Raw genomic sequence first — 22467 nt, 5'->3', positions numbered from 1 at the left:
TTTTGTTTTCTAATCCATTTACTCATAATTTTAGGTAATAGTTTTTGTCCTGCTTTCTGAAAAGAAATACGACCAAATCCATCACTATCTCTGCTCAGATGTCTGGCGTTTACTCTTGAGAAACATGTACCTTCATTCTCCCCAAGGGTTGAACTTAAAGGTTCTGAATTTGCCTGACTTCTGCCTGCCTGGGGAGCAGGAGACCCTGAACCTGACCTTGAATTTGGATCCAGTTTTGAGTAAGTGGAAGCCTTAAGTTTAGACAGAAGTTTCCCTCTAGAGAACTATCCTCTCTGGTCCTCTGTACGTTGTGCTTTTAAGTCATTTCTTTGTGATAGATTTTAGTCACGTGAGTTCTTTTGGTATTCCAACAAAATTTTCTAAAATGTCTGCGTACCATTTTCAGAGACAGCCTAATGTTTCTCTTCTAATGAGACCATGAAAAACACTCAACTAGTTCTTATTAGGATTAACTCCTTCCTTACAAGGGAGGATAATTGCACTACTTTTAATTCTACTGAATTAAAAAAAAATGTCCATACACAGTGCATTAATTGTAAGTGTTTAACTTACTTGTATGTGGGTAGTCTGCAAAAATCAGTGCTACACGTTTTCATTCCCACAAATTATCTATTGATGGAGAAAGTTCTGATAGCATTTGAGTGCTTTTGGTACTTTGCAATGTTGTTTGAAGGTATTAAAAATAGATTACAGAGAGTTTCTTGTTTGAAGCTTTAGGAGTTTCTCATGACAATTAGAATAAAATTAAAATGCCTTTCCCTGCTTCTACCTGGTTCTGGTCCTCTCCCTGCTTTTGTGATCTCTGATTCACCTTTTAGGCATAGAGCTCAGTAAGACCTCAGGCCCTGTGGCAAGAAGTTTGACCTATTTGAAGATAAAAAAGAAGCCTGGTGCAGCTGTAGCATCTGATGAAATTTTCTGGTTCATATGATCTACACTGGCCTCTTTTTCCTCCTTCTAGAACTCATCAGCCTTATTCCCATGCTAAGATTTTGCACTTTTTCCTTTGATGGAAAAGTTCTTCCCTCGGACTTTATGTGTATATATGACTGAGAGTTTGTTTTTTTTTTCACTTGTGACTTCTCAATTCTATTTGTAAAGAATTCTCAATTCTATTTGTGTGTCTGTTTATCTGTGTGAATCTTTAATAACTTTTTTTTTTGTATTTGGGTTATTATGTTGAACTGTATCCTAAGAGAAACCAGTTTCATCTCACCAAGCCACTGTTAATGACTATGTGTATTAGTTGCACAGGGAGACCTGAAACTGGATGTTACCAGTGAGCTAGGTATGGAACTGGTTTTATCAAACTGGGGTTTGAAAGAGGCTTTTTATATTCTTGTTTCTGCATAACTGGTTTAGTTTAATTTGCCAGACTGATTGCAGGAGTCACCAACTACCAAAGTAAAACTTGAGTTACTGATTCCATACACAGAACATTCAGTTTTTACCACTTCTCTTTAGCAAAGTTGAATACTTACTTATTTTCTGTTCAGATTTAAAAAAAAATCAGATAATCCTAAAAAAAATACAAAGCTTTTGATTTTCTTGTCTGAAAAATTTCTCCTCTATTATTCTTTTCCTCTTTATCCCTTTTTACTTTCTTTGCAGCTTGCAGCACCGTCAGAAATGGTTTGCTTATTGTCTTCCTTCCAGTCTTGCTCTCCCGCTTTCATCCTCCGCCAATACTGTAAATCCAGGAGAGTCAGGCTCATGTCTGTTTTGTTCAGTCTGCATCCCCAGCGCCTAGGACAGTGTATGAAATATAGTATGCGTTCAATAAACGGTAGCTGAACGGATGAAGAATGAATAAATAAAGTGCTATAAAAGTAGAATAAGTGCCTAGTTCATGAAGTGAAATTTGCTTTACCAGGTTAGAACAGCCAAGACGAACAGGACCCAAGTGGATGGATCTGAATTCAGTTCTTTGTTCCACTTAGTCTTTTCAGAGGATTTGGGGCACATTTCTTAACCTCCGTGTCTATTTCTTTACCTGTAAAGCAGGTATGGAGAGCTTATGGAAAAAGATACACAAATGATGCAATAAAATGACTGAGATTCATCATTTTCTCAAGTGTTTCTCGGTTAAGTAGGCTCTTCTTTTGAGCAACAAACTTGCTTATAATATATTGGAAACTTCAGGGTGTATTATAAGACATACTAGCAACAGTTTAAGAGGCTTACAAATTTGAAGTAATATTTTGTTCAAAAATAGGATTTATACCAGATAAAACATAAAAGTACCCCTTCAGAGTCTACCTTACTTATTTTGCTAGTAACTTTTAGTGTTGCTCATTTTCTTTTTTGTTAAAAATTGGAAAAGATCTGAAATAAAGTTTTGAAAAGCAAACCGTGATGTTTTTCCAAGAAAGTTGAAATTGTGCTTGATTTCAGATGACCCTTTACAACAATTAATTTGTATGACTGCAGTCAGACAGCTAAACTAAGAATATAATTACAGACATAATTAACTTAATGTTTTAATAATTTCTCTATGATTAGGCAAGTAATAAGGCTTGGACATGCTGAAATCATGATTCATTTCTTTGGTTCATTTAACACATATTTATCAAATGTCTTCTGTGTATCGGGTACTGTTGTAGGTACAGTGGCTACATCCGTGAATTAGACAAAGATTCCTCGTCTCCTAGGGCTTAATTTTCAGTGGGGCTGTTTATTATTTGTTTTGCCTCTAGCTTGCTCCATAGTTTTATACTTTCCTTCATTTGTAAAGTATGACTTAGAGGATTGACTTTTAAAATAATTTTAGTTACTAATGCCTAAAATTAGCTATGAAGTCTTCTTTTAAAATTATATACTAAATATCAACATGATACCAATGTTTTAGAGACCATCTGCTTCTGTAGACACATGTGTCCTGCAAATCTGGACAAGTTATTTACTTTGATGAGGCTGGAATCAGATCTGTAAGGACTGGGCTATTTCAAAGAAGAAAAAATCCTGTGGATTTGGTGGGACAGTGGCTTGTAGTTTGGTTTGCAGTCGTCTCCTTTCGCTGCACTTCTCTGCTCATTCCAACTCCAGCATATATTCAATTCCATTGAAAATAATCCGTCTACTCTTCATGGGTATTGGTTGGAGTTGGGTGGTTTTTGACTTAATACCTTATTTTCTATTTGTCTAATCATTATAAAATTTATAATATACCTTTTTTTCAAGGAGTTTACAGTCCTTCACATACTCTTTATTTTATTTACTCAAAATTTGTCTTTGTGGAGTAGAAAGAATGAACATTTCTAGTCTAAAATAATAACTTAAAATTTTGAAATTCCGGTAGGGGTTACATGTTCTTGGCAACAAATTTGGCAACTGAAGTTGGTAGGTATGATTTGAAGCTTAGTGAACTTTCCAATGAATATTGGTACCACTTAGACTATAATTTTTAAAATAGTAGTCTTAATACAAGGATCGTCACTCCCCAGACAGCTATTGCATGTGTCTGTCATATATAAGGAGCTCTGTAAGAAGCTGTGTGTGATATATAAAGATGAGTAAGACATCGTTCTTGTACTGAAGAAATCTGCAATGTTGTTCATACCTTTAAAATCACTCCTGAAGAAGTGTTAGTAAATAGTTTTCTTCAAGCTCAGTTGAGTTATGCCCTGGGATGATGTGGAAAATCTCTAATAGGACTGAGGCTAAAACCTAAACGTGCTGAAAATTAATAGAACATTCCCTGCCTTTGGTAGCATTTTTTTTCACTGTGGAATGTTCATATACATCTTTGTTTTTCTGCCACTGCATACCGTTAGAATCTTAATGCTTTGTGCTGAGAATAGTTAAAAATAGCTTATAAAAGAAATAATTCTTGTATGTGTCTTTTTGTAGTGTTTCTTAAGCCCAAAGGAAGGCTTCTTTGTGTCACTGATATCTGTAGGGACAATTATAGAGGGAAAAAAATTGCAGGGAAAGGTGTTCATTTTTATATGTTCAATACACAAGAAATTGAAAGGCAATTACTATAGTACATTACATAGGAAAATAAGTATCCAGTTATATAATGATACAAGCCATGAAAGCATGTAGCTAGTACCACTGTGTATTTCTAAGTATGTTCATAATGATTAATATTCTAGTTCTAGGGATACTTTTTGGAAGTTACCTCCTTTGTTTGGACTGTGGCACGAACAGTTCCACTGTTGAATATTATAGCCCAGTTTTTTAAACAATCTTGTTATGGCATACAAGGTCTTTTAATATCTTGCACCTGCCTGCTTTTCTGCCTTCCTGCCTTGCTATTCACCTCCGCTCTTAACTCCAGCTGCTCTTATCTGTTTAACACTCTCTGTGAATAGGAATGAGCCTTCCAGGCAGGCTTCGGGCATCTTTTCTGTCTCTGATACATCCCTTGCACACCTATGTTGTGTGATTATCAGAGAATGTTTCTCTTCAACATAGACTGAATTCATTAAGGACAGACTTTTTTTTTTAATCTTAATGTTTCCATTACCTACCTTCATGTCCCTTTTGTAGGTGGGTACATATAAATAACTAAAGAAGGCTACGATGAGAGGTTCGAACTATACTGAAAACTGGTTATCTTTGCTTAGCATTTCTCCATTTTTCATAACCACAGCTTTGGCCCTTACATGACTCAGTATCCTATGTGCTCGCCTCCTTGACGTTTAGAAGAAAATGAGTATATATCATACAAATCAATCACTAGAGGGGAAAAAAAACACTTTTCAATTGTGTTTCTTAATTATGGGGGAAAATATTGTTTTATTTCATTAACTTACTTGTCCCTCCAAAGGATATAATTTATGAAAAAATCACAATTGGGTATTCAAACTGAGATTATTTGGAATCTTGGCAAATAGGGAAGTGAAAACATTAAACAAAACAATTCTGCCATAACCCAAGTCCCCCAAAAAGAATGGCACTTTTCTGTCTACAAAAGATGCCATGAATCTGCCCAAGAGAATTGTCTGTAGCTCTGGCATTCTTTAAGTTTTCTGAAGTCTGACAAATAGTGTATTATATTTTGTCAAAGGTAAATTAGAGCTTTATCTAATCACAATTCAAGAGGTTAAATTTTAGTGTCTTTCACAAGTTACCATTATGGGTCTTTAGAGGATGTATAATGTATAAGTGGAGGGCCAAAGCTGTTCTGTTTAGCAGTTCTTTATGTTTTAGTTAAACCTCAGTCAGAGCTTTATTTTCCTTTACTAATTTGCAAGTAATTCTGCAGCTTCAAAGTGACGATCGTTGAATTACAGGAGTCGTAGCATCATCAGACATTTCACCATTTGCAAAAGAAAATTAATTATCTGAAGATTTGGGCCTTACCCAGAAGTGTTAGAAATACTTTGGCCTTAGTTTTTTTTTAAAACACATGCATATTTATTTAGCCTTTTACTGCATGTTGTTCCTAACCAAGTAAATCTATTTTCAAAACAGAGATTATTTAAGAGATTTGGCTTATTTTTCTTTTCTTGGTGAATGTGCCAAAGGTCTGTTTTCTATAAGACATGTGTCTGTTTCAACTTACTATTTTGATTATGAGTAGTTTATTATCCAGATAGACCTTCAAAATAGAATGTTTGCTGAAGAGTTCTCATGTATATGGTTAAGTGCATATTTTAGAATGATTTGGGATTTATAAATAGCATGTAAGATGCTATTAGAAATATGTTAACTATAACATATAATGCCTTTAAAAAAAGGGAAAGGAGAAGAGATGATAGTATTCCAAGCATCTCCAATAAGGAAGTGAGTGGGTGGAACGTCTTCAAATGCTGATCTGGCTTCCCTTAAAACAGTGTTAACATCTTTATATTTAGCTGGCTGAGGTTCCAGCACTTACCCTGCCCACTGGAGTTTGTCTAGCCTCCCAAGTTTTATTACATTTCGTGAATACTGCCTTGAGCTTCTGACTTCCACACTTGGACTTCTACCTTTTCACGTTAGGGGCGTGAACTTCCTGGGGGGCAGTTCTTTTATGTTAGAAATTGCTCAGAGTTTCCATCTGCTTTTACTTGACTTGTGGTCTTGAAGATCATGCTTGGCCCATGGGATATTACAGTGTGCCGAGAGGATGTGGAGTTTTGTCAGCCAGTGAAATATGTCTGGTTTCTTTCTTTTTTTTTTTCAGCAGCTTTCATATGCTCCTCATCCTGTGTGGTCTTCACTAAACTGAATTTATATTTAACAGAACTGCTCACCCTCTTTATCATCTTCTATGACTTGGCCTTTTTTAGGAGAAGGTGTGTGGAAGGAACATCTGAGCCAAAAAAACTGTCATCTTGGCAACAGGAAAACCTAAAACCGAAAGCTTTAAGTTGTGTTATATATGAATGTGCTTTAATATTCACAAATGTGTATTTTGTAATGCAGAAGGGTATCATATTTCAGATATGTACAACCTTCAACAAAATTCTCATGCCAACAGTAGATTCCCAAGCTTTGTCTGTGATCCAAATGACTTTTTTGCTTGTTTTTAGGCACTACTGCAGTCTTCAGTTAAGCAACAAGTAGAAGCAATTGAAAAACAGTACATTTCTGCAGTTGAGAAACAAGCACACAAGTGTGAGGAGCTGTTAAATACTCAGGTAATAAAATCGCACATCCATTGTATATTTATACTTTTCTTCTGACTCTCTTCCCCTGAGGGCTCTGTAACTGTTTGCTCAGTTTCATGCCATTTACTTTCCATGGTGTATTTTGGAGAAAAAAATATGCTTATGTAAACTCAGTGTTAAAATTTGGGAATTTTACGATAGACTAAAAATAGGACTGAAGGCCTAAAATACGTGGCTCTCCCCCAAATTAATGATAATTCTTATGCTAATTTCTGGCTTATCATATTATTCACCAAATAGCAGAAGCAGAAGACATGATTATAAATGTACTATGGCGTGTGAAATGGTTTTGAATGATTTTAGTGATGTAAGATTTATAAATAATATTTGAACTTGAAGCTCTTATGTCTGAGTTACCTTTCATTGCTTATAGGAATTGGTTTCTATTTTATTTTTTTTTCTGGTGTTTTTTTCCCTGTTTTTTGATTTAATGTTTTTAGAAGGCATTGCAGACATGATTAGCTGATTTACATTAATCAGTTGAAAAGTATATATATGTATGTGTCATAGTATAAATAGTTAGTGCCGAAAGTTCCCAGCAACACCTTTGAATAGCATAAAACTTGGTAGGTAAAAATAAAATCAGCTAGATAAAGGACGTATTTTTTATCACTGGAAGAAAATATACTAATAGGGAAAAAATAAGGTCTAGGATTGAAACGGAGATTTATAAACACGCCACTCCATCCCCAAGATTGGGGTCAGTTCTGTTATTTTCAGTATATTTTTAATAGATGGCTTACAAGAGGAAATATATAGGGAATTTTATAAATTCGATGTAACAATTATACTCCTTTGGGTGGAGAAATACCAGGTCGTCAGTAGTATGAAGTATGTGACTTTGTAAATGGATAGAAGAATCGCAGAGAAGAATTAAGGTCGTAACGCTGTGAAACAGTGTGAGGCATGTATTGGCCAGGACAAGCCATGTTATGCCCTAAACCCTCTGGCTTCAGACAGCACAGATGTATATCCCACTAATTCTGCATATATATTGAGGGTTGTTTGGGGTTCAGTCTCATGTTATCCTCATCCTAGAAACTAGCCTGAGTGTAGTTCCTGTGTGGAACACTTCCTGTTATCTTGTACTGTGCAAGCAAGCTCACTCAGATTCCCTACCAGTCAGCTCAGTCTCCTGGACTGGAAGTGACACTTTCATATCAACAGCGCCCCACTCAATCATAATGGGGCCAGGTGGTGAGGTCCTTCTAGGAACCTGGAAGGGAGAGGGCAGGAAATATTTGATAAACAGCACTAATACACTAAGTCTGCTCTTTTGGTCACCAAATATTCCCAGTCTCCATCTCTCAGGCAGATTTACTTATCTGTTCCTATGGGAGGAAATTGGGTAGTTCTATCTGGCTATGGCCTCAGGCTCAGAAGTCAAGGGTCTCTGGCTGACGGGTGGGGAATGATGTGCTGCCGTCTCTCCATGACCAGGTCCGGATGCATATCCCTTCTGACCTAAAGAACTAGAAACGGAAGTACTTGTCGTTTACCCCAGCATATGTGGGGTATCGTGGTGGGATGAAGGATAGGTGTGTACTGTACGTACTCTCCGAAGCTTAGATGGGGAGCCAGACAGACAGCTGTCATGAGTATGTGGCAATTCTAAAATCTCAGTGAACAGATCCAATAAGAATCTCTGCTCTGGGGGTAGGACTGCTCTTTGATTTACCGTCATTCCGTTTTCTGGGTTTAGAGACAGGGTCTCTAGTCCACTGTTCTTTATGATCTTGTAGGTTTAATTTTTTTTTTTCAGTATCTTTGTTGGCTGTACCTAATGTGAGTATTAGAGATATACCGTTTGTCAACCTGCTTCCTATTTATAATGATTTGGAAGTGGTGAGTGATTTTAGGGCAGCAGATGGGCAGCGTTCAGGGTAATGATTCTTTTGGCTTATCTCCTTGGTTACAGTCAGCTCCATTCATCAAATGCAAACCCACAGTTATTTGCAAGACCTTCTGGATTTCACATGTTTATATGCTTTTCACTCTCACGCTTTCCTGTCTGTCTGTCTTTTTCTAATTAAAGATAATGTCGTTTATCAAGCCTGAAGAAGTCTCAGTGATCTCTTTTCTCCAAACCTTTTGGTCCAAAAGAAAGCATATACAGGACAGTCACAGCCTTACTGGCTCTTTGCTTACAGACACTTTAATATATTGTATCTTCAACAGTGGGTGTGAGCAACATGCACTTGGTTTAACACTTGCTACAAGGCTCAATTTGGTTGATCTTCGTTGCTCAAAGACCTTTTCGATTATTTCTTTTATAAGTTGAAGTTGGGAAGGTGGTTGTCCCTGCAGGTCCCCAGATTTCTAATCTTTTTCTGTTATCTACAATTCAGTGTTTGTGATTTGTCTTTTTCTTGTGAATTCAGTACTGAACGTTTTCTTACTATGCCTTGTCAAAGCTAGCCAATATCAGAGCTAATAAATGAATTCAGCAAAGTTGCAGGTTAAAAGATTAACACACAAAAATCAGGTGTGTTTCTTTACACCTGCAATGAACAATCAAAAAGTAAATTAAGAAAGTGATTCAATTTATAATAGCAACTTAAAAATAAAATACCTAGGAATAAATTTAACCAAGGAGGTGAAAGACTTGTGTATCAAAAAGTATAAAACATTGCTGAAAGAAATTAAAAGTAACCTAAATAAAGGGAAAGACATCCCATGTTCATCAATTGGGAAGTATTTGGTAAAGATCTCTCAGGACTACAACGGGACATTTGGAGGATCACAAGCCATCCAGTGTGATAAAATACTATTTAAAAAACTGAACAGGATATGGGCATATAAATATTAGGTAAAATCATGTAAAGTGTAGAAATGGTATCATGGTTTTCAAATCGTATTTCTTGAGATGTCATTTGAAATAACTAAACTTAATTTAACAAAAATTATAGCTGAATGGTTTCTTAAGAATAATTTAGTTTAGCCTTTTTTTTTAATGTGGATCTGTGTGTTTCTTTTTCTCTTTCTCTCTCTCTTTTTTTTTTTTTTTCCATATTAAAAATTAAAGGGGAAAGCAAGTTAACCCTAATGCAGAGAAGTTACAAGCGTGTGCTCCAGAGTCAGACTGCCTGAATCATCCCTGGCTTTGTCACTTACCTATGTTAGTGTGCGATGTCCCTTCACCTCTCTGGGCCTTATTTTTCTCATCTATAAAACATATACGCAAGTAATTCCTACTTGATAGGCTCGTCATGGCTATTATTTGACATGAGATTTGCATAGTGCTTAGACTAGAACTTGGCACATCCTGGTGTTTAGTTGATATTGGCTACATTATTACTGTCTTTGTTATTTTTGGCCAAGATCAATTGTCCGGCCACTCTCAGAATCAGGTCTAGAAATCATTGTTTTTTAATTTCCAGTCTATAGAAGAAGGACTACTTTTGTAGTTTATACTTTGTCTTGTGTCTAAAGAAAGTCATCAACCTTTAAATTTTTAAACATTTACCCTGCGGCCACTTACAATACATAAATGCTGGGTCCACCTTTTGTTCCTCCCTCTGTCTTCCTTATTTAATGAGGGCCTTTTCTATGGCTGACATTCAGCTGGATTATATGATGTAACAGTGAGCAACACAGTCCTTCTAGTACGTAGGGGAGACAGATGATACAGTTACAAAATAGTGTGGTAAGTTATGTGAGAATACATTAAAGGAGTATATAACGTATAGCTCCTTCGTGGTGGGTGAGGGAAGACTTATTGGCTGATGATGAGTTCTCTCAGGGCTCATAGATTTAAGCGAGGTCAGAACTGAGAAGTCAGCATGAGGGAGATATATGGAGGAGCATATTCAGAATCCTTTAGATGAGAGAGTGTCAGTGTTTGGCAGGGAGGGAGGCTGTTTGAGACTGCCAAAAAGATAGCTTTATGACAAAGAAAGGATCATAAAGGACCTTGCCTGCCATTTTGACAGGAAATTGGGTGCTATTAAAAGACATTAACTAGAGAAGTGATATTTGTCCAGATTTGTTGTTACTGTTTGCTTTCTTGTGACTGAGATTTTTTCTTTTTATTATTGAAGTATAGTTGATTTACAATGTTGTGTTCGTTTCTGGTGTACAGCATACTGACTCAGTTACACAAATTATATTCTTTTTCATATTCCTTATCATTATAGGTTATTACAAGATAGTGAATATAGTTCCCTGTGCTAAACCGTAGGACCTTGTTGTTTATCTATTTTATATATAGCAGTGTGTATGTGTTAATCCCAAGCTCTTTATTTATCCCTCCCTGCCCATCTTTACCCTTTTGTAACCATGAATTTGTTTTCTATGTCTGTGAGTCTGTTTCTGTTTTGCAAATAAATTTCTTTGTATCATTCTTTGAGATTCCACATATAAGTGATATCATGTGATATCTTTGACTTACTTCACTTAGTATGATAATCTCTAGTTCCATCCATGCTGCTGCAAATGGCATTTTTCATTCTTTTTTTTGGCTGAGTAATATTCCATTGTATGTATGTGTGTATGTATATATATACCACAACTTCTTTATCTAGTCATGTGTCGATAGACATTTAATTTGCTTCCATGTCTTGGCTGTTGTAAATAGTGCTGCTATGAACATTGGGGTGCATGTATCTTTTCAAATGAGAATTTCCTCTGGATATATCCAGGAGTGGGATTGCTGGATCATATGGTAAGTCTATTTCCAGTTTTTTAAGGAATCTTATGAGTGAGTTTTAAGAGCTCTTTATATATTCTGAATATAAATCTTTCCTCAGATATGAGATGTTCAGATACTTTATCATGATCTATGGCATGTCTTTTCTTCTAATGTATTTCTGGGAGCAGAAGTTTTAAATTATATGAAATCCAGTTTATCAGTTCTTTCCTATGGAGCATTCTTTTGGTGTTGTATCTAAGAAGTATTAGCCTAACTCAAAGAAAAAAAGATTTCCTTTTGTGTTTAATTTTAAAAGTTTTAGTTCATAATTTCAGGTTTACAGATGATCCAAATTATTCATTTGATTTTTGTATCGGGTTCTAGATATGGATTAAAATTTTCCCTTTTTTGCATATGGATATCCTAGCATTACAGTCTTCATTGCTGAAAAGACTATTCTTTCACTCATGAATTTCCTTTATACCTTCATCAAAAATCAATCTTACAAGTGTGGGTTTACTACTTGACTCTCTACCAGTTCCATTTATCTGTCTATCTCAACTCCAGTACTATACTGTTTATTTACAGCATATATTTAATAAATCTTGAAGTCAGATAGTGTAAGTCCTCCTCTATCGTTGTTATATTCAAAGGTGTTTTGATTATTCTAGGTCATTTGCATTTTCACATAAATTTTATAATCAGCCTGTCAGTTTCTACAACAGAGCATGCCAGGATGTTTTGAACTATGTTTACTCACAAAGTTCTTGACACCAAATGTGTGGGTTTCAACACCAAGGAATTTTCTAGTTTTCTGTGGACAACAATGGATGTCTTATAAGTCAGTTTAATTCTGACACTACCCAAAGTTAGTGCAGAGCCCATAGGTAAGGGGTCCTTCCACAAGACTACCCTGCTTCAAATGTAAGTCCCAAGTTCTGGGCCTCCTGTATTTCTGACCAACTGGCTATACATCAAGAGTTCCCACAAACCCCTCCTGGGGTTTGACAATTTGCTGGAATGACTCACAGAACTCAGGAATATGCTCTACTTACTATTACCAATTTATTATCAAGCTTGCAACTCAGGAACAGCCAAATGGAAGAGATGCACAGGGTAAGAGAAGGGTGAGAAGGGGTACCGTGGAGCTTCCATACCCTCTCTGGGTGTGCCATCCTCCCAGCACCTTGATGTGTTAACCTGGAAGCTCTTCAAGTCCTATACTTCGGGGCTTTTATGGAGGCGCCATTACAGGGGCACGATTGATTAAATCATCGGCCATCATTGATTCGCTCTATCTCAGCACCTCTCTCTTACCTAGAGGTTGGGGAAGAGGGTGAGACTGAATGTTCCAACTGTATAGTCACATGGTCGGTTCCTCTGACAGTCAGCCCCATCCTGAAGCTTGCTGGGGACCCACCAAGAATCTCCACATTAGCATAAACTCCTGTATGGTTGAAAGGGTCTTGTTATGAATAACAAAAGATACTCTTCATTCCTGTTACTCTGGAAATTCCAAGGATGTTAGAAGCTCTGTGCTAGGAACCTGGGATGGAAATGTAATGTATATGTCTTATTACGTCGCAGACGTTGATTGGGATGGTGTTGAATCTATTTAAGTGCAGTTGACCACTTTGTAATTTTGAGTCTTCTTACCTAAAAACATGGTTTATTGCTCCACTTATTTGGGTCTTTTAAAATGTCCCTCAGCAAAGTTTTAATTTTTTCACTGTTCAGGTCTAACACTTCTTTTATTTATTTATTTTTTTTGTCAAATTTATCCCAATATATTTCATATTTTTAAATGCTAGTTTGACTTTTATGGTTTTTTAAAAAAATTTTTAATTACCCAGTGGCTGTTGCTAGTATATAGAAATACAAATGATTTTGTAGAGGAGGAAAAAATTGTTTCTGCTGCTGCCAGCCTGGGTTCTCTGGCTGGGGCCTTTAAATTGAACTGACAAAAAGCAGACTAACCAGAGAAAACCATACAGATCTATTTAATATAATTTGACATGACATGGGAGCTTTCATAGGGAAATAAAGACCCAAAGAAATAGTTAAATCTGAGTGTTTTTATACCAAGATTGGTGAAGTAAAGTCAGAGAGAAATGTGATTGGAAAAGAGTATAAGCTAAGGGTAGTAAACTGGGGCGAGCTTAGCAAGACCTGTTTATTTGAAAGAAACAATCCCCTTTAAAATAGCACCCAAAGTAGTAAAATACCTAGGAGTAAATCTAACCAAGGAGGTGAAAGAATTATACACAGAAAACTATAAACCACTGATGAAGGAAATTAAAGAAGACTTTAAAAAGTGGAAAGATATCCCATGCTCTTGGATTGAAAGAATCAGTATTGTTAAAATTGTCACACTGCCCAAGGCAATCTACAGATTTAATGCAATCTCTATAAATTACCCAGGACATATTTCACAGAACTAGAACAAATCATCATAACATTTATATGGAACCATTAAAGACCTAGAATTGCCAAAACATTACTGAAGAAAAAGAAAGAGGCTGGAGTCTCCCAGACTTCAGACAATACTATAGAGCTACAGTCATCAAGACAGCATGGTATTGGTACAAAAACAGACATATAAACCAATGGAACAGAATAGAGAGCCCAGAAATGAACCCACAAACTTTTGGTCAACTCATCTTCGACAAAGGAGGCAAGAATATACAATGGAATAAAGACAGTCTCTTCAGCAAATGGTGTTGGGAAAACTGGACAGCAGCATGTAAAGCAGTGAAGCTAGAGCACTCCCTTACACCATACACAAAAGTAAACTCAAAATGGGTCAAAGACTTAAACATAAGACAAGATACAATAAACCTCCTAGAAGAAAATATAGGCAAAACATTATCTGACATACATCTCAAAAATGTTCTCCTAGGTCAGTCTACCCAAGCAATAGAAATAAAAGCAAGAATAAACAAATGGGACCTAATTAAACTTACAAGCTTCTGCACAGCAAAGGAAACCATAAGTAAAACAAAACGACAACCTGCCAAATGGGAGAAAATTTTTGCAAATGAAGTCGACAAAGGCTTGATCTCCAGAATATATAAGCAGTTCATATGATTTAATAAGAAAAAATCAAACAACCCAATCCAAAAATGTGCAGAAGACCTAAACAAGCAATTCTCCAAGGAAGACATACGAATGATCAATAAGCACATGAAAAAATGCTCAATATCACTAATTATCAGAGAAATGCAAATCAAAACTACGATGAGGTATCACCTCACACCAATCAGAATGGCCATCATTCAAAAATCCACAAATGACAAATGCTGGAGAGGCTGTGGAGAAAAGGGAACCCTCCTACACTGCTGGTGGGAGTGTAGTTTGGTGCAGCCACTGTGGGAAACAGTAGGGAGATTCCTCAAAAGACTCGGAATAGACTTACTGTATGACCCAGGAATCCTGCTCCTGGGCATATATCCAGAAGACTTCAAAAGACACCTGCACCCCAGTGTTCATAGCAGCACTGTTTACAATAGCCAAGACATGGAAGAAGCCTAAATGTCCATCAACAGATCACTGGATAAAGAAGTGGTGGTATATTTATACAATGGAATACTATTCAGCCATAAAAACCGACAACATAACGCCATTTGCAGCAACATGGATACTCCTGGAGAATGTCATTCTAAGTGAAGTAAGCCAGAAAGAGAAAGAAAAATACCATATGAGATTGCTCATATGTGGAATCTAAAAAAAACAAAAACAAACAAACAAAACATAAATACAAAACGAAAACAGACTCATAGACAGAATACAAACTTGTGGTTGCCAAGAGGGCAGAGGGTGGGAAAGGATAGATGGGATTTCAAAATGTAGAATAGATAAACAAGATTATACTGTATAGCACAGGGAAATATACACAAGATCTTATGGTAGCTCACAGAGAAAAAAATATGACATTGAATATATGTATTTTCCTGTGTAATTGAAAAATTGTACTCTACACTGGAATTTGACACAACATTGTAAAATGATTATAAATCAATAAAAAACATTAAAAAAAAAAGACCTGTTTATTGGGACGCCTCTTGGCATCGCTCTGTCTTCAGAGGGATAAGGACATTCCTTTCTTCGGGTGTGGAAAGGGCGCTTCTGCTAAGAGGGCCTTAGGATCTGCTTCAGGCAGGAAGGAAGAGGTCAGAGAGTCCTTCCCACACCTGCCTTTTCTCAGACTCCTTTAGGTTAAAATATTCAGTATGTCAAGGTGTCATATTTTGGGATAGTGTGTTCTGAATCCCACCAGTTTCATTACTTCAGATCTTTTTAGTTGGGTGGGGAGAGAGTTACAGATAAAGCTAAGATTCAACTTGGTGGTGGTTTCCTTCCTCCTCCTTCCCTAAAGGACCAACATTACACAGACTGTGCCATGTTTTTGCTCTTACCTCCACGTAGCCACAATTGTTTAGTATTTAGTTCTAGTTTGTTCTTAAGCTCCCCAAAATGTTATTGTTGTTATTTATATTTCTTATTATGATGTATTCACATATTGATGAATTTTTTTGTTTCCTTTCACTTCTTGCCTTCTCTCCTTCCTCATGTGTTCGATTTATTTCTTATACTATAGTCTTTATTAATTATATAATATAAACTTTTTAATATTTGTTTTTTCTGATAACTTTTGTTACACCATAATTTGTGAATTTCGTTTCAGTGCGATATAAAATTCTGTAACAGTTGTTTTTCTTGAAGGTATCATTTCGTTGTCTTTAAATCTCCGTTGTTGTTTATGAGATGTTTAATGTTCATTCAGTTATTGATATTTTATGGATAAGCTATCTTTTCTCTTTGGCTGTTTTCAGTAGTTTGTCTTTTTGATCTTTTATAATTTTACTTTGATAAGCTTGTAATTTATTTTTGAATTTATTTTTTATGCACCCTATGCAGGCATGGCAGTTATAGCTAACTACCCACTGAAATTTGTTCTCCCTCTTCCTTAATTTAGTAGAGTTGTCACTGGCTAGCTGCTGCTCCCCCAGAGAGCCTTTTCCCTTGCTTTTATGGGGTTGCTGCAGTTTGTAAAAGCCTATTTTTGCTTATATCGTCCCTTGAAATATCTGTCAAATGAAACAGTTGATATGAAGTAATTTTTTTAATTCACCAGTTTACTTTATATTATGATTTCCCTAGACAGTAAACAAAGTTCGAGTAGCTTAGTTTTCATCAGTGATTTGTGAGCAAAAGTCGTGTGCGTCACTTCCTGGCCAAGATGGTTAAGAAGCAGATGGGCTCTGTCTGCCACCTCTTTCTTCTTTTCCTTGTAAGAGGAAAGTTAAGATCTTTGTCATTGACAGCAACACAGGTATGGGGAGACTGAATTACCAGCCGGAGGGCATCTATCATTCAGGAATGCTTCCATGAAGAAAACAGAGAACTTGTGTTGTCACTGAAATTTTTGGAATTACTTGTTGATAGTAACTAACATTACCTTACTACATCAAGAGTCATTTCAAAGAAAAAAAGAAAGTTTCTGCTGTATAGCACAGGGAACTATGTTCAGTATCTTGTAATAACGTTTAATAAATAAGAATATGAAAACAAATACATATATATATATATATATATATATATATATATATGTATATGTATATGCATGACTGGGGCATTGGGCTGTGTACCAGAAATTGACATATAATAACTGACGGTACTTCAATTAAAAAAAAAAAAAAAGAAGAGGAATGGAGAAGCAAAAAAAAAAAAAAAGGCTTCATTATCTTTCAAAAACTTTTATATTGTTAGATATATTCTTTTAGAACCCAAATTGTATCACAGAAGTGTATGCATCTATGCATCTAGAAACCTATTGCAAAGTTTAAACAATTAAGAAATCTTATTGTGATAAATAAGCATAGACAAGAAGTCAGACAGTTTGACTCCAACCAAGTAAAAACTCCTTGTTTTGTCTGTGTACAGGGCAGGGTGGAAGGTGAGAGTTCATTTTAGTTGAAAAGTGGGCAAGATTTAAATATTAATGTATGCAGGTATCCAAAATGTAATTGAAAAGGAAAAAAAAGTACCCAACACTTAAAGAATTGGTGTAATTTTAAAAAATTTACCTTGAAGTAGGAAACATTTAAAGTGAAAGAAGATTCTATCCAGGTTTAATTAAGATTAAGGGATGGGTGGCGTGTGCCCGGTCTCCTGCACATCCTGTGTATCACGTGGTTCTCTCCTGTATGGCACCGGGATTTGATCTTACTTGGCTTTTTATCTGAGTGTCATCTCCAGATCACGGGGACGTTTTAGAGTGTTCCCTGCTTTCACTAAGGGGAACATTGGTAGTGATAGGTTGTTACAAGACACCCACTCTTGTTCTGCTTGGGCAGAGCAGAAAAGTACTGTGGTCTTGGCACCTTAAACATAGAAAGAAGAAACAAAAATATGTGGAGAAAAGAACTAAGGGTAAGAAGATAGAAATAAAGCAAGTGGCATTTTGTTAAATCACACACTAGGGAGATACAGTCCATGTGTGAATCCCTTAGAAACAAAGGGAAAACCATCTGCCCTTATTTAAAACAGTGATGCTTTAGAAATGAAAATGCAGTCTTTTTGGTGGACGGGGGAGTGTGATTTTTCTTACTGATCAGTTAGTGTGGAAAACAATTAAATGGAGATAACCCAGGGGTTTCAAGTCACTAGTTTCAAGTCACTAGCTAGCATTTTGGTGATATTATGGGCCAAGATACTCATTTTTTTAATAGTCTACTTTAATGTTTGTCTAATCATTTTTCCCCAATTTTCTTTAAGGCTCGTCTCTTGACATCCAGTTTAGGAGTGAGCTTAATACGTTAATTATTTGTAGAGTAGATTTAAAAACGAATATTCTAAAACAAATTTTATTGTTAATGAGGATATATCCATGAAATCATAAGATATGCAGAGTGTGATATTGTGTGTGATATTGTGATTTGCACATAATCTTTAGAAATGAATATATTACATTAAGAAAACCATAAAAAATATTTAAGGTTTTTTTTCCAGTATAGAAAAATTATTTTGAGTTGAAGTTTGTCTCTTTATCTGAAAAAATTGTGCTAAGAGCTATGTTTAATATATAGTGGTTATGATCAGTATGGGAAATATGATTCAGAAAAAGATTAAAGTGGAAAAAAAGTGTTGAAATTACTTTATGAAGAGTTTGGCATATTTTGTAAAATATAAGTCTATTTTCATTCCTGACATTCAATACAAAAGCTATCTGAATATAACTGTCAGGGTGCTTTCTGAATATTCAATACTGATCAATGATTTACTTTGTTTTTATTGGAAAGTCATTTGTGTGATAATTTGCTCTGAAGCCCGAATGGCCCTTCTGACTTCATATTATATTTGGGTGAGAAGTCAGCCCCTTGGGAGCGTTCCCCATCCCGTCCCTGCTTGGGGCTCCCCAAAATCTCATACAGGGAAAAAAGATACTAGTCTTTACCTGTAATAAACTTCTTATTAGCCTTTTGTCTTTCCAGCCCTGTTTCTGGCGGGAAGGGCTGTGCCGTTGTCACTGTAATTGTTGCAGCTGCACTAGCTGGGGATGTGTGGTAGGAGCTATTTTGGGAACTACTTTTCTTTTACCAGCTTTTTTACTACCCAGAAGCTTCTTGTGTGTGATCGCGGTTATAGATGAGTACGTGTGTGTTTATGTATAATCTTAAGGAAAAAGATTTTTCTGACACTTGTTAAAATGGTAAGGGAGACCTTGTTCAAGACTGTGCAATAGGTGTCAAAACTGTTGCTCTAGAGGAAACAGGAGGGGCTCAGCTCTGAACACAGCAAGAGCAAGTGGGGATTTATCACCAGGGAAGCAGGTGAGGGGGACTGGTGGATGGAAAATTACTCCTGAGACTTCAAGGGGAGAGGGGATTCTTGCCAAACTAATGCAGCAGAATTCTTGTTGAGCACAGGCCATGGGGTTCGGAGATCAAGGACGGGGGTGTGGAACTTGATTACATATGGAGAGTGATCAGTTATCAGGAGTGTGGAATGAAGAATCTGATTGGATATCAAGGGTTGGGAGAGTCTTGCTAAACTGACTTAGCAGGATTCTTGCCAGTACTGGGCTCAGCGGACCTGGCCAGGATGGGGGCCAAGGCTGAGGCCTAGCAGAGAAGAGGGCTTTGAGGACCCTGACACAAGTATGCTCAAGAGGTGTCCTATCAGTGCTCTTCAGTACTCAGACACGTCCACCTGAGTCAATGGCTGTGCACATACTAATTATGTAAATGTTATGTATATGAGTGATTACAGACGTGTAAACTGGCCTTCTCCTCCATTTAGTTATCTTGCTTTGGTGGCCTCTGTGGCTGGCGTCTTGTCCTATGCTGTTACCTGTATTTCTTGGTTCCTCTTCCCATATTCACTAACATTTGCTGTCTGTCTTGATCGATCCCTTGAACCATGGCGGTAGGAACCTATATCGCCTTCTAGATGTTGGGCCTGGAATTTAGAATATCTAGTTTCACATAATTCTTTACATTTAAAGTGGGTGGTTATTGGCTTTTTTCCCCTTTATTTTTCATTTAAAAAGGCTATAATTAGCATACCATGAAATTCATCCATTTGAAAGTACAGTCCTGTGAGTTTTGACAAACACTCATATAAAGAACCACCATTAAAATATAGAAGAATTACATCACCCCAAAATATTTTTCTGTGCTGTTTGTAGCCAGTATTACTTCCCCATTCCTGATATTTGGCAACCACTGATCTGTTTTATGTCCCTATAGTTTTGCCTTTTCGATAATATCATATAAATGGAACCAAATAGTATGTTGCTTTTGAGTCTGATTTCTTTCACTTATTATAATACATTTCAGATGCATCCATGTTGTACCTTTACCATTAATTTGTTCCTTCAATTACTAAGTAATATTCCATTATATGGATGGACCACAATTTGCTTATCCATTTACCAGTTGATGAAAAGTTGGGTTGTTTTCAATTCGTGGTGGTTATGAATAAAGCTGCTATAAAATTTTCACATGCAATTTTGGAGTAAACGTAAGTTTTCATTTTAAAACTTTTTATCTGAGATGTTAGGTAAGTGTATGTTTTACTTGATATCAGCTGTCAAACTTTTTCAAAGGGGTTGTACCATTTGTATGCCCACCAGCAACATATGAGTGTTCTAGTTTTTCCTCATTTGTTCATTTTTTTATTCTTAATTTTCTTGTTTTGCTTTGAAGATATTTTAAATTCAAGTCTTTTAGCACATACATCATTTGCAAATATTTTCTCCCAGTCTGTAGCTTGACTTTATAGTCTCTTAATGGTGTCTCTGGAAGAACAGAAGTTCTTAATATTGATGCAGTTCAGTTTACCAGTTTTCTTTCTCTTGGTGTCATACAGGAGAACTTCTTAGTTAGCCCAGGTCAAAAAGATATTTTCCCCTGGAAGTTTTGGGTTTTACATTTGAGTTGTTTTTGTGTATGGCATGAGGTACAGATCAAAGTTTGGTTTTGTTTTGTTTTTGCATATAGGTATCCAGTTGTTCCAGCACCATTTATGAAAATCTTTTTCTCCATTGAATTGCCTTTGAAATTTTTTTTGAAAATCAATTGATCATGTATGTGTGGGTACTGTTTTGGAGTCTCTCCTCTATTTTATTGCTCTGTATGCCAGTGTCAGCATAGTCTGGACTACTGTAGCTTTATAGTAAATCTTGAATTTGATAGTGTGATTTCTCCAAGTTTTTTCTTTCATACCTTTTTTGACTCTTGTAATTCCTCTCCTCTTTAGTATAAACCTTAGAATCAGCTTGTCGACTTCTACAAAGAATCTTGATGTGTTTTGAATCAATGAATTTATTGGTTTATTGAATCTTCTGATTGATGAAGAATGATATATGCCTTTATTTGTGGCCTCTTAGATTTCCTTTATCAGTGACTTGTAGTTTTCAATGTATAGATCTTATATGTCTTTTGACTTATAGCTACACACACACACGTGTGCTCGCGCGCGCACACACACACATACACAAAAACTGAGTCATTAGATTGTACACCTGAAACTAATGTTACATTTCAGTTTCAGTTGTATCCCGATTGAAAAAAAGGTGCAGAAGATAACAGGCAATTCAACAGAATCCAACAGTCAAATATGAAAACAAGGTCATTAAATAATTATAGTATCTACTGAGGACTAATCATGTTCTAGGTATTTGTCAGAATGCTTCATATACATTATCTTATTTATCCTTTCCTCTATTCACTTTTCATTTGTCAGCTATTCTGTAAGAACAGTAAACACTTTTGCAGGTTTATATCAAGCCTTGAAGTAGGTCCTCGAAATATAACAAAAAGGTCCATGTTCCCCCCAGCTGACAGCCTAGTGTGGAAAGTCAAACTAGTACCAGACAATTACAATAAAATAAGAGAAACTGGTAAGAAAGGAGGAAGCACAGGATGCTGCGGGAGTCTTCCAAGGACCATCTGATCTCACTGTCTACATTTGTGTAGGAACAGCGTCAGTCCAGCCAACAAGTAAAACTATACTGGCAGTAAATATAAATAACCTTATTTTCCCTCACATTATAAGAATTTCATATCAGATTGAACTTGAAAGTAAAATTCATTCATTTACTACTTACAAGAGACTCATAAAACAAAACGACATGGGATAAATGTGAACAAGGGACTACTGCTTTTTCAATCCTCTCATGAAAAGTAATCAGCAAAGTGTCTACTTTTGTCCAAGTAGAATTTTGGACAAAATTTATTAAAAGGCATTTTATAAGTTCATTTTTATTTATGTAAGTTAATCAGTGATAGAGGCATTAAAAAACAGGAATTATTTAATAATGACAACAAATAGTACCATCAGTATTTACTCTGTGTCTTCCATACCATGCGCTATTTTATTTACTTCTTTATAAAAACACTGAGATTTAGCGGTGGTAATCAGTGAGTCAGCATGATACCACACAAAATTTGGGTTTGATTCTAGATCGAATTTAAAGCAAAACATGTCAGAAATAGAAGAATTTAATAAAAACTCAGTTGGAGTTAATTAAATATACAAGTGCATCTATGACAGATAATGTTGGCAAAAGTAAAAAGTAAGTTTATAATTTAGTGTGAATGGGGTTCTGAAGAAAGAGGGATAAAAAATATTCAGTAGTCACATTTACATAGTATAGGCTTTCAGTTCTGTTACAAAGAAACTTTATCATTTCCCCAGCATCATTCACAA

The 22467-nt window shown here is 36.0% G+C and overlaps 1 protein-coding gene across 6 annotated transcripts in view; it reads left to right on the top strand.

Annotated features, from left to right (window-relative positions):
* The window catches only part of CCDC91 (coiled-coil domain containing 91), a 224903-nt gene that overhangs the window by 104853 nt on the left and 97583 nt on the right, over positions 1–22467 (top strand). For 5 of the 6 annotated variants that reach the window (XM_032473293.1, XM_032473296.1, XM_032473292.1 and 2 more), the window contains exon 8: positions 6486–6593. The exons of the other annotated variant lie outside the window; for it this stretch is intronic. In XM_032473293.1, coding sequence (XP_032329184.1) covers positions 6486–6593 — 108 coding nt within the window. The remainder of the gene's footprint in view (positions 1–6485; positions 6594–22467) is intronic. 6 annotated transcript variants of the gene reach the window in all.

This window comes from Camelus ferus, chromosome 34, assembly GCF_009834535.1.
Source record: "Camelus ferus isolate YT-003-E chromosome 34, BCGSAC_Cfer_1.0, whole genome shotgun sequence".
NCBI classification, from domain to species: Eukaryota; Metazoa; Chordata; class Mammalia; order Artiodactyla; family Camelidae; genus Camelus; species Camelus ferus.
The sequence above is the reverse complement of the archived record's forward strand: the minus strand, read 5'-3'. Positions and strand labels throughout refer to the sequence as shown.